This window comes from Pituophis catenifer, unplaced genomic scaffold (genome assembly GCF_029215685.1).
Source record: "Pituophis catenifer annectens isolate HBS135680 unplaced genomic scaffold, rPitCat1.0.hap2 SCAF_15, whole genome shotgun sequence".
NCBI classification, from domain to species: Eukaryota; Metazoa; Chordata; class Lepidosauria; order Squamata; family Colubridae; genus Pituophis; species Pituophis catenifer.
The window spans coordinates 19,419,471-19,437,496 of NW_027256895.1; the positions used below are offsets into that span (position 1 = coordinate 19,419,471).

At 37.0% G+C, this 18,026-nt stretch overlaps 1 protein-coding gene across 1 annotated transcript; it reads left to right on the forward strand.

Annotated features, from left to right (window-relative positions):
- Window positions 1–3,664: 3,664 nt before the first annotated feature.
- On the forward strand, window positions 3,665–15,378 carry LOC139324538 (vomeronasal type-2 receptor 26-like). The gene is made up of 8 exons (XM_070954249.1): window positions 3,665–3,751; window positions 3,950–4,471; window positions 5,735–5,784; window positions 7,021–7,312; window positions 8,344–9,189; window positions 10,480–10,704; window positions 13,147–13,273; window positions 14,477–15,378. The coding sequence occupies exons 1-8, from the start codon at window positions 3,665–3,667 to the stop codon at window positions 15,376–15,378; spliced, it is 3,051 nt and encodes a 1,016-aa protein (XP_070810350.1).
- Window positions 15,379–18,026: the final 2,648 nt, after the last annotated feature.

Here is an 18,026-nt window from a genome sequence, read left to right on the forward strand (position 1 = left end):
ACTATGTTTCAACATTGTTTCCTTTTTCTCCAGTTGTGAAAACACAGTGGTTCCTACCTGGTATTTAAACTGTACTTGCCAAAGCAGGCCATTCTATGCATTAACCTTCTTACAGTAGTAACATCACAGGCAGTTGTGTATGTTCTTTCTGTTCTTGCTATCTCTGAGATGGACCTTGAAGCCAAAGACTCTCACACAGTCCATATTGAGTTTTGTTTTCATGGTGCAATTTAAATGATGTCTGTTCATCCTTTACTGGATGTCAAATCGCAAAACATCCCTGGCCTAACAAAACAGCACGGCAGCCAAAGACAGGTGCACATTCCAGACTTATCTCTCTCAAGGCTGTATCCCAGGGTTACGCACAGCAGCCAGAGGGGAATGAGCTCTACTACCCGCGAAATTGCTCCGAGGGCAAATGTGATTGATGAGACACCCTGGGAAGATGGGGAAAACAGGGTCATGATTGGGGTCAGAGCTGGCTTCACTTTTGAATGTGCCGACATGAAGGTTCTAATAAATAACTGGATTTCTTTTGAAGCTTGGCTCGAGGCTCATGTTTTAATTAGGGCATCCTAATTAAACCCTAACACTGGACATGGTTCAGTAAGATTAGGAATCATCTCTAGATGACACTCTATTTGGTTGAAGAAAAGTTTGCTTCAAATTCCTTTATCTTTTCAAAAACAGGTATAATTTTGTTACCCATTGTCAGGATTTACTTTCAAGCTAGATTTCTCAATCAAGCTGATATGCTTTTGCTTTGCTTTTGCTTTTTCCAATTTATATACCGCCCTTCTCCCTGAGGACTCAGGGCGGTGTACAGCCAAGATAAAAAACATGGAATACAAATATTAAAACATTTAAAAATATATATAAATTTTGGCCCGAAAGTTAAGAATCACAGACTAATTAAAAGAATTTAAAAATTTCTTCTTAAGCCAACCCGGCTTGCTGAAAAAGATGGGTTTTCAGGGAACGACGGAAGGCATTGAGGTCCTGGATTCTTCTTATCTCCGGGGGCAACTGATTCCAGAGGGTAGGAGCCCCCACAGATATGCCTCATTTCATTTTCTGTGATCTAATTAGTGTGTGACCAAGGTTCAAATAATACTTTGGTGGCCTTTTTCTCACCCAATGCACTCTAAGTACAGTAGATCCTTTTTTAAGAATTCATTTTTGTCTGTAATTAAACAGGATTCCCTGCTAAATTTTACTACATACTTTTTTTATTTGTCACATTTTATTGACATTATCTGAAATTTCAACATACAAAGTATTTTTGGTGATTAGTTCGATCAGATTTCTTTCAGTAATTCCCCCCCCCCCCAATCTGCTAGTTTAATTAGCGCTTCCTTACTTAGATGCCGATGATGCAGATGATAGAATGGCAGAAGCCAAGTAGAACTGAAAGAAAAATAATATTCTTGTTATATATATAAATCTTATATGTATGAATCTGTGTGCATGCATGTGGCCCCAACAACCCTCTAATACCAAATAAACTCTTCTTATTTAAATCTCTAGCTTTCCACTTCGCAGCCATTCTCTGGTAACAAATAAAGATGAGGCTTAGAGTTAATGATGAGTCTCAAGAAAAAGACCTTTAGAAGCTACTGTCCCTTTACTTGAATGCATGCACGAGAATCAGGCCAGAGTCTCTGTATCAATGAGATGGGATAGAATAGAATAGAATAGAATAGAATAGATTAGAATAGGAGTTATTGGCTAAGTGAGATGGGATGCAGCATGGCCTTCTCCAATTCGAAGAGTCACTTGTTTGGCAGGCTGAGGCAAAGAGGCAGTCCTGGAATCAGCGAAATCTGGGGGCTGGGCAGGGGACAGAATATATCTGCCCTCAGTGTGGAAGGGATTGACTCTCTCGAATTGGCCTTTTTACTCACACTAGATGCTGTTTACGACCTCTTTCCAGAGCACGTTACCATAGTCTCTTGAGACTGAAGGATGCCAATGATGAGATGGGACACACAAGGACACGTACAAGGAACAAGTGATATAGCATGATCATAATCATGAATGCAACCATCATAAATCATAAGATTCAACAATGATTGACATAGATACTAAATAGCAATCAACATAATTCATAATAGGATACTAAATAGAAACAATCAACATCAATCATAAAAAGCAACGAAGATGTAGTCAAAAGAAGCTAAAGAAATAAGTACATAAAAATAAATAAGGAAGAGAAATTTAGTTTTGGCTAGGGATTTATATAATTGGATTTATGAGGGATTTATATAATTGGATTGAAGCCTTAGGGCTCTACTACCAAACCCTGAATGAGTGGAAACCATGAAAATAAAGCTGACATAAAAACACACTTTTTTTTTTTGTATTTTTTGTCAGTGCTATGGCTGCTGCCCTTCTCTAACTTTTTGGTTTCTCAGATTAATGATGGCCAACTTTGAAGTAGGTAAATCTATTTTCTCAGATCTTCATTGTAATTATAGGTAATATCATTATGGAGGTTATGTTAAGATAAATCAAAATAAGAGGGATACTTTTCTTTTCTCAAAAAGAAAATGATTTCAAGTATAATTTTATAGTGCCATGTTATGCTTCCTAAAAGCTATCAAAATTTGAATTAAAAACAACAACAACCTTCCAGAGTGCTTTTTTAAAATTTAAATATTTATTTAAATGTTGCTGCCTCCTTGTGTTGCTTTCAATCTAGAGAAAAATCATGGCTTGGGAATTAACACAGGCATGATAACCTACTCTATAATTATGAACGTGGAATTGGTCTGCAGCTTCTTTGGGTCTGTGGAGAATTCAAGTGGCGGTTCATGACATTACAAATCTAAGTAAGACTTGAATATCCTCTAGCACTTCAGAATGAAAGATGCTAACAGAGAGAGTCTGCATTAACAGGCTAGTAAGAGATGGTTTCCCCTATGCTTCTTTGACTTAGGATCTCCAACTTGAGGCTGCCTCAGCATTTATGGACCCAATGGATAAATGTTCTTTTACAGGGAGATTTTCATTCATGGTTATACTGTTTAACTTATTGGCATTCATGCTTCTTCCTAAGATTGTCTGCAAGGTTCCGGTGTTAAAATGCCCCAGGACCGAGGACATTACTATCATTCATAAATATTATCAGCCAGGAGACAGGATCATTGGTGGTATCTTATCACAGTCTTTCATTATTATTAATACAATGATGTTCAGAAGACCCCCACTCCAGGAAATACTTTTGGATCATATGTAAGCATTTTAAACTTACAATTTTTTTCTGTTTCCTATATTTCAATCATTCACTATTGACATACTTAGAGAATTACACCTTATTAACCTACAAAAGAAGAACCTCCCTTAAAAACTCTAACATTTCAGAGGTAGTACAGTTATTTCCTTCCTTCCTTCCTTCCTTCCTTCCTTCCTTCCTTCCTTCCTTCCTTCCTTCCTTCCTTCCTGTCTTTCTTTTCAGATTGTTCACTCAGAGCTACCAACATGTCTTAGCTTTGGTTTTTGCTGCAAAAGAGATTAATGAAAATCCCCTCATTTTACCCAACATCACCCTGGGCTTCTTAGGGTGTCATTAAAGTCATCTTTAATGACTTTTTTAGCCCAATATATACATATGAGCTACAATGGAACTTCTCTCTGCTCCAAATGGATTCATCCCTAACTATAAATGTGGTCTTCAGCAGTTATTGAGGGACCAGGTTCTATGGCTTTTCTGGATATGGCTACTATCCTGACTTACTACACGTTTCCACAGGTAAGTTCTTTAAGGAAAACCCAGAGTGAGTTTTTAAACCTTTTACATTTAGTGACATTTCTTTACTTTTATTTTGGAGACATAAAATACAATGGCTGAATGATCTCACCTGGAAATGTAGCAATGTTATTAATGCCAAAGAGAGGGGGGGATTCTCAGTGGACCTAACTATCTCTCCCATATTTTTTTTTCATTTAGGTTGCGTATGCCTCTACTCTAGAGACCAAGACCCAAACTCCATCTTGTTTCTTCTACTGGCTGATCCCAAATGTTCTCCATCAGAACAAAGAGTTTCTCCAGCTTTTTTTGCATTTTGGCTGGACCTGGTTTGGAGTGCTTTACCTTAATATTAGCAACATAGCTGAGACTTCGTGGAGGAATATTCTTCCCATGATTTCCATAAGAGACGTCTGCTTTGAGTTCATAGAAAAATTACCAGCTGGCTTTCTCAGCGAGGATGAAAAAACTGTTCATAGATCCCATGCAATTTTAAACATGGTTTTCAACAGCACCACTAATATTGTGTTGTTTCATAGAGAATTCACGAGTATATTAAATTTAAGGTTTTTACTCAATCTGTTGGAGTTTAGTAATGTAGATTATGATGCAAAACTCTGGGTGATGACAGCAGATGTTGACTTCTCATCGTTTCTCTTTCAAAGGAGTTGGGACATTAATTTCATGCATGGGGCTCTGTCTTTGTCTGTAAAATCAGTGGAGGTATTAGGATTCTAAAATTAGGATTCCAAGAGAGGGTCAACCTACTGTTCAAACCGCCTGAAGGCAGGACAAGAAGCAATGGATGGAAACTAATCAAGGAGAGAAGCAACCTTGAACTAAGGAGAAATTTCCTGACAGTTAGAAGAATTAATCAGTGTAACAACTTGCCTCCAGAAGTTGTGAATGCTCCAACACTGGAAGTTTTTAAGAAGAGATTGGTCAACCATTTGTCTGAAATAATATAGGGTTTCCTGAGCAGTGGGGCAGCAGGTTTCCTGAGCGGGGAGTTGGACTAGAAGACCTCCAAGGTCGCTTCCAACTCTGTTATTCTGTTATTCTGAATAACATGTTGTATGAGGGTAATTCAGTGGAAGCTTGCTAATAAGACTAACTTTTTAAATTTATTTTCTTGTGGTAGATAAAAGGAAACAATTTTTTTAAAAAATAACTTTCAATCCCATTATTCCAGTCAAAATGCCAGAGATCACAGATTTTAAACAAACAAAATGGATATTCAAGATGTGGTTTCAAGACCAGAAAATAATCATGGATGGTCATTAAAACTTTACTAAAACAAGAAAATAAGTAGTGGCCTAAGAATTATTTACTTATTTATCTTCAAATTTCTACAAAAGAAAATAAATGCAATAATAAAGTACAAGGTTTCTTCCAATGTAATGGCCAAAATTCCATCACATTTACTCCCTGTAATACTTAGACAGATAATACATAGCTACAATACATTGCAAATCATTATGAGTTGCCCCGGATAACTTCAATGACTAAATCTAGTTTGTCAAGTAGGAAATATTGTACACTCTTTGCTTCCAAAGAATGTCTTCTTCTTCCTCCTAGTGTTTTTTTTTAATTGTTTTTCTCTTTACATACAATATGTGCTTGGTGAACAGTGTACTGTCTGAGTCCATTCGTTTACAGAGTAATAATTCTTAAATTCCTAATTTCTACCCCTGATGTCCAATCATTAATAAAACAAGTCTCAAGTTCAAAAATATTCTGTGTCTTCTTTTTCTTTTTTCTTTTATCATCAGTGTTAATCTGTCCATTTCTGTACAGTCCAATATTTTTTAAATTATGTCTTCTTTTGTAGGTGTTTCCTCACTTTTCCAATATTGTGCAAATACAATTCTTGCTGCTGTTAAAACATATGCATTCCCTTTATCATATTTTTCTGGTATTATGCCTAACAAAAATAGTTCTGGTTTAAAATCTATATGCTGTTTTAACATTTTTTTTTCTAACTAGGTATGCATTTTCACCCAAAATTCTTTTGCTTTTGGGCATGTCCACCACAGGTGATAGTATGTGCCTGTTTTTTGATAACATTTCCAATATCTTCTTCCTAGTGTTATTCTTCCATTATGTCAGGGTCCATTTTGTTTCCAAAGAATATTAAAAACTAGATTTATGAGGAGTTGAGTATCTTTAATTCTATTAAAATATATAAAGCCAACAAAACAACCAAAGAAGCCTAGAATATCGCTTCCGAACCGGTAGGGAAGACACAGCCACTTTTCCTTCACCTGGGAGAAAGGTGTGGGATTCAGACAGCATTTTTTTTTCTGTCTCTAGATGGCCTTGGGTAGAGATCCTAAAAAAAACACATAATTAAAGGATTTTTATAACTAAGTTTTAATTCCTCTGCTTCCAAATTCCTGAGTGAAAGGGGACCAATGTAAGAGATGTAGCATGAAAACCCATAGAGAGACACATCTAGATTTTGGATTTCTTTTCTGTGTAACTTTTGTCCCACTTCTCAGCTCCTCTGTCCTCTCTGTTTTTGCCCTCTTAATGATCTCCGGTAGTGAGATCTTTGAGAGAATCAATGAGAGAAATTGCATGAGAATCACCCAGAAGATTGTCCTATAATTACAAATAGCGACTTGGACTGAAGCTTCTTTGGGAAACTTTCCACTTTCCTATGTGGAGAATTCTGGTGATTTTTGATGATGTTACAGACCAAAGAAAAAAGAAGTTAAATATCCCAGTTCAGAAATTACAGATGCTACTGAGAAAGACTGTATTACCAGGTTAATAAGACATGACTTAGAATCTAAGAAAAAGTTACCTCAGAGTTAATGGGCCAGATGGAGAAATGTTCTTTTATGGGGAAATTTTCGTTCATGATTGTAATATTCAGATTATTGGTATTAGTGCCCCTTCCTAAGAGTGTCTGCAGAGTGCCAGTGTCAAAATGCTCCAAGACCCAGCCTCTTACTAACCTTCTTAAATATCATCAGCCAGGAGTCCAGATTCTTGGTGGCATGTTCTCACAGTCTTTCATTTATATGAGCATATTACAATACAGAAGACATCCATTCCAGGACGTGCTTTTGGATCATGTGTAAGCAATTGTGTGTTTTAAAATTGGGAGCAAGTTTTCCGTTTTCTTTTTTTAAAGCTATGTTTCAATCTTTCTCTATTAATATATGTATTGTACCTTAGCAACTTATTAGAGAAGAATCTCTCCTTCTTAACAGTTCTGAAATGCCAATGGCAATACAGTAATTTTCTATTTATTTGTTTTGCAGATTGCTGACTCAGAGCTATCAACACATTTTGGCTTTGGTTTTTGCTGTGAAAGAGATTAATCAGAGTCCTCTCATTTTAGCTAACATGACCTTAGGCTTCAACATCTACAATGACTATTTTAGTCCCAAACATACTTACAAAGCTTCAATGGAGCTCCTCTTTGCTTCAGATGCATTCATCCCTAACTATAAATGTCATCTCCAAAATAATCTGATAGCTGTCATTGGAGGACCAAGTCCTGTTGCTTTTCTTGATATGGCTACCATCATGACACCTTACAAGTTTGTACAAGTGAGTTTTTCTTTTGGTGAAAACACATGCTTAGTTTTTAAACCTATGACTTTTCAAATATTTCATTAGGTATCTTGTCTCTCTAATATTTTATTACTATTCTTATATATTTAGCAGACATAAAATACTATTATTATTATTATTATTATTATTATTTATTATTTTTTGGATTTATATGCCGCCCTCTCTCCAAAGGACTCAGGGCGGCTCACATCAAATGAAACAATCCCAATAAAGACAAATTAAAACAGACTAAAACAGACTAAAAACCAATTTAAAACAGTAGACACCATCAGTCCTGGCTAGGGCGTTTAAACAGCCAGGTCTTAAGCTCACGGCGAAGGTATGAAGGTTGGGGGCCAGCCGAAGAGCCACGGGATATTGATTCCAAAGGGTGGGCGCGGACACAGAGAGAGCTCTACCCCTGGTGGTTGCCAGCCGACATTGTCTAGCTGACGGCACCCTGAGTAGGCCCTCTCTGTGGGAACGCAGCAGGCGATGGGAAGTCGATGCTGGTTGGAGATGGTCCGACAGATATCCTGGGCCTAAGCTATGAAGGGCTTTATAGGTTAACACCAGCACCTTGAATCTCAAGGTGCTTGAAAATACATTCATAAAATGAATGAATGTCATTTAAAGATCTAAATGATCATGATTTATCACTGATATCTTTTATATACACTGAGAGTTTACGCACTGAAGACAAATTCCTTATGTGTCCAATCGCACTTGGAAAATAAAGAATTCTATTCTATTCTATTCTATTCTATTCTATTCTATTCCATTCCATTCCATTCCATTCCATTCACTCTGTTCTGTTCTGTTCTGTTCTGTTCTGTTCTGTTCTGTTCCGCTCCGCTCTGCTCTCTTCTATTTACTATTCTATTCTGTTCTGTTCTCTTCTCTTCTATATTCTATTCTATTCTATTCTATTCTATTCACAAATAATATTAATTAAAATAATGAATATTAATTTTAAAATGTTGCAGGTCCCGGACATTAAACCTTTCCAGTTTCCTTGTTTCCTTTAGGTTGCATATAGCTCTACTCTAGAGATCAAGACCCAAACTCCATCTCATTTCTTCTACTGGATGTTCCCAAATGCAATTAGTCAGTACAAAGGACTTCTCCAGATCCTTCTGCATTTTGGCTGGACCTGGATCGGGTTATTTTTCCTTAACATTGGCAACATAGCAGATATTTTATGGAGGAATATTCTTCCTATGTTTTCCCAAAAAGGGGTCTGCTTTGAATTTATAGAAAAAATACCAGCTGGCTTTTTCAGCGAAGATGAAAAAACTGTTCACAGATCCCATGCCATTTTAAACACAGTTTTCAACAGCACAACTAACGTCGTGTTGCTTCACGGGGAATTTCAAAGTATATTAAACGTAAGGTTTTTACTCAACCTGTTGGAGTTTAGCAATCTAGGTTATGGTACAAAAATCTGGGTGATGATGGCAGATGTTGACTTCTCATCGGTTCTCTTTCAAAGGAGTTGGGACATTAATTTCATGCATGGAGCTCTGTCCCTTTCAGTGCAATCAGTGGAGGTATCAGGGTTCCAAAACTTTGTTCAGATGAGAAACCCAGCTTTGGCTAAAGAAGACAGCTTTTTAAAAGAATTCTGGCAACAGATGTTTAATTGTATGTTCCCAACGACTCCTATAAACGAAGAGGATGAGACTCTTTGCACTGGGGAGGAGAAACTTGAGAGCCTCCCCATGACTGTGTTTGAAACTAGCATGACTGCCCACAGCTACAGTGTCTACATTGCTGTCTATGCAATTGCACATGCTTTGCAGAGTCTGTATTCTTCCCAAGTCTGGCAAAGGAGAACAAGGAGGCAGAAAGTTCTCAATCAAGAGTCATGGAAGGTGAGTACTGCAGACTACTTAGAACATCTCAGCAGATATAGTTCATTGATTCAGTTGCAAAGTTGTCTATCGGCCTTTTTTTTTCATCCTTTAAGCCTATCAGATCTATTTTCAGCTTTTATTAAATTCTGATATTTGTGATTGATCCAGCTGCATGTTTTGCAAGTGATAGTCACCATCAGAGGTGGATTTCACATAATACTACCACCATTTGCCAGTGCGCGCAGCTTGCACACATGCACGCAGCTTAGAAAAGTGACCCGCAGGTCGCCACTATCAGTTCAAGTCAGATTTTTCATCCTCAAGCAAATCACATATAAATTCAGCTTTTAGTCAATCCAATATTTATGATTGATCTAGTTGTATATTTTTCAAGTGATGATCACAATGTGTTTGGTGAGCACCAACTTCATACCGTATGTTTTATACATTGTGCTTTGCTTTCTACACAATAAGATGTATTTTTTTGCTTTCAAGTTTTACAGCTAACTTCTAATTTGTACTATTTAGAGCATTTGCTGCATTGCTTAAATGTCTCATTGTTCTCCAAATTTAAGCATCAGTTCTGTTGAAGCTGAAATACTATTAACGTATAACTATAAATATTCTTTTTCTATTTGTTGGGCTCATCATCAAATTATCCATTTATGGTGAATCATCTTCTTTTAATGACCCCATAATCCCTTGTGGGGTGGAGTCTGGGCAACTGAATGGAGCTAGCAGAGTGTTTAGTGGCAGGATGTCACCAATGTAGAGTTTTGTTCAGCAGATATATTCTCATTGTGCCCAGAGAGAGAAATATCTGCCTCTACCTAGGATCGAACTCATAGCCTCCTGATTGGGAGGCGAGAGTTCCACCTCTAGGCCACCGTACAACTCCCTCCATTTATGGTGAATGATCAAAAACAATTAAAATTACATTCTTATTTTGCACTGAAAAATGAATAAAATGCAATTTTATCCTAGCAAATACAAACTTGGCAATTTCTATGATATAGAGAACATGGTTTATCTTTTTGACTTTTCTTTGTGATACGGCATTCATTCGTAATAAAATATATAGTTGCCTGGTTTATAGGCCTTTGTAGTAATATATGGAAGCTTTCAGTGGAACCATGTAGTAATGGTTATTTCTAAATACTTTACTAGCAGTGTATAAAATGTTTTATTTGCTGAATTGCTTTGTTTACATTATAGTAGCATTTTGAGGGGCAATTAATTACAGTATGGATGCTGATTTATTAAAATGCATTCTTACCTTTGTACCTTTTTTATCTTGTGTTTCTAAAGCTTCACCATTTTCTGCGGAGTATATCATTTAATAGCAGTACTGGAGAGATTTCCTTTGATAGCAATGGGGAAATAGTTGCAGGATTTGATATTATAAACTGGATCACATTTCCAAATCAGACATTTCTTAGAGTCAAAGTTGGAAGGATAGATCCAGGAACACTCTCTGATGAACCATTGACTATTTCTGAAGAGAAGATCATTTGGCCCAACCGGTTTAATCAGGTGAGATTCATCTTATTTCATTATGGCTTGGTTCAATTTTATTACGATGAGTCATGATTTTCAGGTTCATACCTCATTACAAAGTGCTTATATTGTCTTCCCTTCATTCTGAAGAAATGTCCACTTCTGACTATTTCTTTAACATTTGCTTTTAGATAACCTACTGTATAGCAACAATTTTAATATTGCCTAATTCCTTTCTCTCCAATACTCCAGAAAAAATAAATATTTAAAAAAATATAAATTTATTAAAGCGAATAATACTTGGACAGTTTAATTAGCTATGATTTAACATTTCCAGTAGCAGTAATTTATTATCAGATTTTTACACCTTTAGCTTTAAGAAGGCTGGGCAGTTTAGATGTTAATTTTCATTTATTTCATCACCACAAGAAATATCCTATGAAGCTCAAGAAGCTTCTTGGATGAGAAGGGAAACATCTTCAAAGAAAAACCAGAAAAGCCAATTGCTTCTTGAAAAAGCACCTTTGGGACACTCATAACATGGCTGACGGAGAATCTCCATAGACAATAAAAGAGAATACTTGAAGCTCAGGGTTGATATGACAGGTCCTTGGTCATTACATCCTATACATAGAGGGAGGAATGTTACCTAGTTTGGGTAATGAAACATCTGCAAGAAAACAAGCAAGCTCAGAGAGCACCAAGGATCCCTTATTTGCATTTTTTTCTGCATCTAAACTTAATAATCAATGATTGTATAATCATACGGCTGAAGTGAGCAAATACCAATTGTTTTGTCTCAACTGGATGATGAGCATCCTTTCTAGAAATGTTAAGGACTATCAAAAATCCCAGACTCATTTCTTAATGATTGCTATGGATTTTAAAATCACTGTCAGCTATGGAGACATTTCTATTGAACACAAAGGCATCTTGGAGAGATTCAATTCTTTTTCCCTAATCCAAGTTAACTCTATCTGGATGATTGCAGAAAGTACATGCCTATGCTTTCCGGAATGGTTTCTATTAGTTTTGACTTTTTCCAAATTGCATATTGAGACTGCAACATTGCTTTTTTAGGCAGTTAAAGATGTTAATTGTCAATCTTGTCAATTGAGAGTCTAAATTCCTGGTGCATGTACTTCTTCTTCTTCTTGTGCCATATCCATCATCGCACATTGGCAATCATGTTGCGATCCTATTTTTGTCAACAGCCCCATGAAAAAGTACTGTTGAGTTTTACCCAAATCACTCCCTTAGCTTTTGAAGCCATGATGTTCTTCTGCCTGTACCTTGTTTGTCTTCAATCTTTCCCTGAAGGATTAAGTGAAAGTTGCCGTATTTTTCAGGGTGTTCGCATCACATGTCCAAAATATTCTAACTTTTGCTTTTTAATGGCTTTGATTATTTCCGTTTGCTTTCCCAGGTGGCTTATCACTTCCTCATTTGTGATTTTGTTAACCTAGCTTATAAGTAACAGCTGTCTGTAAATCCACATTTCAAATGCTTCTAGTTTCTTCATGTGGTTTTCTTTCTGAGACCAACTCTCTACTCCATAGAGCAGGATAGAAAAGATGGAACATCTGACAAGCTTGATTTTCAGTCTTAGGCTTCTGTTGTGACTGTAGAAGACCTTTTTTCATTTTGAAGAATGCTGTTTGAGTGCATGTACTTGGCGGCACATAATTACTCTTGGTGGAAATTCCCAGCTTTAGGCTAGAGTGGAAGTGGAATAAAAGCAGAAATAAACAACAACAACAACAACAAAAGATAAATGCAATTCAAAACCACACCACTATTAAAGTCAACAAAGAATGAGATTGGTCCATTTATTTGTCAGCAATTCTGCTGGCTAGAAGGGGAAATGTCATAACATGATATCCTCAGGCTTGTTTTATCTAGACGCATCTGAATCAGTGGTGAAATCCATTTTTTTTTACTACCGGTTCTGTGGGCATGGCTTGGTGGGTGTAGTGTTGCTTGGTGGGCGTGGCAGGGGAAGGATACTGCAAATCTCCATTCCCTCCCCACTCCTAGGGGAAGGATATTGCAAAATCTACATTTCCAGCCTACCCTGGGGACAGCCAGAGGTGGCATTTGCCAATTCTCCAAACTACTCAAAATTTCCACTACCGGTTCTCCAGAACCTGTCAGAACCTGCTGGATTTCATCCCTTATCTGAATGTTTCAGGAAACAGTTTTGCTTCTATGTTTGATGACATCTGGTGATCTAATTTTCAGGGTGTTTTTTTTTTATTAACACACCTTAGTTTTTCTTTCTGCCTCTTTGCTTCCAAGTGTCACAAAATTGACTCTAGCCTAAGTAATAGGAGGGATGTTCTTTCCTCAAATTTCACAGTATTTTTCATTATTTTGTTTCGGCCATATCAGACAGAAAGGATATTTTTATTTTTTCAGATATAGCACTTGAAAACTTTTCTATATTGCAAACTATCTTTTTATTATTATTTTGAACAGGAAAGACCCCTCTCACTCTGTAATGAGAAGTGCCATTCAGGTTACAGGAAGACCAAAGTTGAAGGAAAATTGTTTTGCTGCTATGGTTGCACTCCGTGTCCAAAGGGGAAGATCTCAGATCAGACAGGTAAAAAAAAGAGAGGCAGAGAGGGAGGAACATTTAATAGAGGGACACTTGAGCTAGTTGAGGCTAGGAGTTTTCTCCATTTTCTCAATTCAACAAGAAAAAGAATTGGGAAATAAGGGAATTGGGAAATATAACCTCATAAGTGTATCACCTTTAGTTAGAGAATAGAGTTAGAAGGTCCCTTCCAACTCTTACTGGAATGCTGCATTCAGTTTTGGTCGCCATGATGTAAAAAAAAATGTGGAGACTCTCAAAAGACTGTAGAGAAGACCAACTAGGATGATTAGGGGACTGGAGGCTAAAACATATGAAGAACGGTTGCAGGAACTGGGTATGTCTAGTATAATGAAAAGAAGGACTAGAGGAGACATGATAGCAGTGTCCCAATATCTCAGGGGCTGCCACAAAGAAGAGGGAGTCAAGCTATTCTCCAAAGCACCTGAGGGTAGGACAAGAAGCAATGGGTAGAAACTAATCAAAGGGAGAAGCAACTTAGAACTAAGGAGAAATTTTATGACAGCTACACCAAATAATCCGTGGAATAACTTGCCTCCAGAAGCTGTGAATGCTCCAACGCTGGAAGTTTTTAAGAAGATGTTGGATAACCATTTGTCTAAAATGGTGTGGGGCGAATGCTGTTCTCCTCAGCTGTTTTAGATGAGAAATATAGAAATATTCATTATGAAAATTGAAACTGCCCCTGTGATAGACAATGTAGGTGCCTCAGAAACCACGGTCCATTCACTGCCAGTTCTACAGGGACATTTACCACACATTGATTATCCGTTTTATCTAAATTTACAGGGCATTCTGCTAATTTGCATTTCTTTATTTCTTAGATAACAGATAATCTGCTTTTAGACAGATAATCTATCTGTCTAAAAGTAGCAAAATGTTACTATATTAAACATAACCTTCACTCCCAAAAGGTTGATAGAATTCACTGATACTAAGGGTTGAACTTTGCTTTGTTTCTTTTACTGGATGTCTTTTTAGTGGTCAAGGAAGAAATAAAGTTTCTTTCTATCTAATAATAATAATATGTTCTTTAGTATAAACTCTTTATCAAGAAAAAAGTCATTCCACTGGAACTCATCTAAAAGTAGCATAATTTGTATCAATGAGGCACCATAATATCATGCAATATACTAAGGGCTTTCTGGTAGTGTTTTAACTTAAATAAATACATTTGTTTTTTTCCAGATATGGATGATTGCTTCCAATGCCCAGAAGATCAATATCCAAACAATAAACAAGATTTATGCATGCCAAAGCATGTAAGTTATCTATCTTACGGAGACTTGTTGGTGATAGGCTTAGCCACATCAGCTCTTGTGCTTTCTTTTATCACAACCCTTGTGTTAGGAATCTTCTTGAAGTACCACAACACTCCCATCGTCAAAGCCAACAACCGCAACCTCTCCTATACCCTCCTTATCGCCCTCCTCCTCTCCTTCCTTTGTTCTCTGCCTTTCATCGGTCGGCCCATGAAGGTGAAGTGTTTCCTTCGACAGACTGCTTTTGGGATCATCTTCTCCGTGGCTGTTTCTTGCATGTTGGCCAAGACCATCACTGTGGTTCTTGCTTTCATGGCCACCAAACCAGGATCAAGGATGAGGACGTGGGTTGGACAAAGACTGGCCCTTTCCATTGTTCTCTCCTGTTCTCTTATTCAAAGTACTTTTTGTATGGTGTGGCTTGGAATTTCTCCCCCCTTCCCAGACTTTGACGTGTGGTCCATAAATAGTGAAATAATTATAGAATGTAATGAAGGTTCGGTGGCAATGTTTTATTGTGTTTTAGGTTTTATGGGCTTCCTGGCCTTTGTTAGTTTTATTGCAGCTTTAATAGCCAGGAAGTTACCAGACACTTTCCAGGAAACCAAGTCGATTACTTTCAGCATGCTGGTGTTTTGCAGTGTCTGGTTGTCTTTTGTCCCTGCCTACATAAGCACCAAAGGAAAATATACAATAGCTGTGGAGATCTTTGCCATCTTGGCCTCTAGTGCTGGGCTCCTGGCTTTTATCTTTTCCCCCAAATGTTACATCATTATAATTAGACCAGATCTTAATAAAAGGGAACAATTAATAAAAAGAGTGAATTAAACTATGTTTCAACATTGTTTCCTTTTTCTCCAGTTGTGAAAACACAGTGGTTCCTACCTGATATTTAAACTGTACTTGCCAAAGCAGGCCATTCTATGCATTAACCTTCTTACAGTAGTAACATCACAGGCAGTTGTGTATGTTCTTTCTGTTCTTGCTATCTCTGAGATGGACCTTGAAGCCAAAGACTCTCACACAGTCCATATTGAGTTTTGTTTTCATGGTGCAATTTAAATGATGTCTGTTCATCCTTTACTGGATGTCAAATCGCAAAACATCCCTGGCCTACTCTCAAGTTGCCATAGGCAAGGGGGATGGGAAACTGACAAAACAGCATGGCAGCCAAAGACAGGTGCACATTCCAGACTTATCTCTCTCAAGGCTGTATCCCAGGGTTACGCACAGCAGCCAGAGGGGAATGAGCTCTACTACCCGCGAAATTGCTCCGTTGGCAAATGTGATTGATGAGACACCCTGGGGAGATGGGGAAAACAGGGTCATGATTGGGGTCAGAGCTGGCTTCACTTTTGAATGTGCCGACATGAAGGTTCTAATAAATAACTGGATTTCTTTTGAAGCTTGGCTCGAGGCTCATGTTTTAATTAGGGCATCCTAATTAAACCCTAACACTGGACATGGTTCAGTAAGATTAGGAATCATCTCTAGATGACACTCTATTTGGTTGAAGAAAAGTTTGCTTCAAATTCCTTTATCTTTTCAAAAACAGGTATAATTTTGTTACCCATTGTCAGGATTTACTTTCAAGCTAGATTTCTCAATCAAGCTGATATGCTTTTGCTTTGCTTTTGCTTTTTCCAATTTATATACCACCCTTCTCCCTGAGGACTCAGGGCGGTGTACAGCCAAGATAAAAAACATGGAATACAAATATTAAAACATTTAAAAATATATATAAATTTTGGCCCGAAAGTTAAGAATCACAGACTAATTAAAAGAATTTAAAAATTTCTTCTTAAGCCAACCCGGCTTGCTGAAAAAGATGGGTTTTCAGGGAACGATGGAAGGCATTGAGGTCCTGGATTCTTCTTATCTCCGGGGGCAACTGATTCCAGAGGGTGGGAGCCCCCACAGATATGCCTCATTTCATTTTCTGTGATCTAATTAGTGTGTGACCAAGGTTCAAATAATACTTTGGTGGCCTTTTTCTCACCCAATGCACTCTAAGTACAGTAGATCCTTTTTTAAGAATTCATTTTTGTCTGTAATTAAACAGGATTCCCTGCTAAATTTTACTACATACTTTTTTTATTTGTCACATTTTATTGACATTATCTGAAATTTCAACATACAAAGTATTTTTGGTGATTAGTTCGATCAGATTTCTTTCAGTAATTCCCCCCCATCTGCTACTTTAATTAGCGCTTCCTTACTTAGATGCCGATGATGCAGATGATAGAATGGCAGAAGCCAAGTAGAACTGAAAGAAAAATAATATTCTTGTTATATATATAAATCTTATATGTATGAATCTGTGTGCATGCATGTGGCCCCAACAACCCTCTAATACCAAATAAACTCTTCTTATTTAAATCTCTAGCTTTCCACTTCGCAGCCATTTTCTGGTAACAAATAAAGATGAGGCTTAGAGTTAATGATGAGTCTCAAGAAAAAGACCTTTAGAAGCTACTGTCCCTTTACTTGAATGCATGCACGAGAATCAGGCCAGAGTCTCTGTATCAATGAGATGGGATAGAATAGAATAGAATAGAATAGAATAGAATAGAATAGAATAGAATAGAATAGAATAGAATAGAATAGAATAGAATAGAATAGAATAGAATAGAATAGAATAGAATAGGAGTTATTGGCTAAGTGAGATGGGACGCAGCATGGCCTTCTCCAATTCGAAGAGTCACTTGTTTGGCAGGCTGAGGCAAAGAGGCAGTCCTGGAATCAGCGAAATCTGGGGGCTGGGCAGGAGATAGAATATATCTGCCCTCAGTGTGGAAGGGATTGACTCTCTCGAATTGGCCTTTTTACTCACACTAGATGCTGTTTTAGGACCTCTTTCCAGAGCACATTACCATAGTCTCTTGAGACTGAAGGATGCCAATGATGAGATGGGACACACAAGGACACGTACAAGGAACAAGTGATATAGCATGATCATAATCATGAATGCAACCATCATAAATCATAAGATTCAACAATGATTGACATAGATACTAAATAGCAATCAACATAATTCATAATAGGATACTAAATAGAAACAATCAACATCAATCATAAAAAGCAACGAAGATGTATTCATAAGAAGCTAAAGAAATAAGTACATAAAAATAAATAAGGAAGAGAAATTTAGTCTTGGCTAGGGATTTATATAATTGGATTTATGAGGGATTTATATAATTGGATTGAAGCCTTAGGGCTCTACTACCAAACCCTGAATGAGTGTAAACCATGAAAATAAAGCTGACATAAAAACACACTAATTATTATTATTATTATTATTATTATTATTATTATTATTATTATTATTATTATTATTGTATTTTTTGTCAGTGCTATGGCTGCTGCCCTTCTCTAACTTTTTGGTTTCTTAGATTAATGATTGCCAATTTTGAAGTAGGTAAATCTATTTTCTCAGATCTTCATTGTAATTATAGGTAATATCATTATGGAGGTTA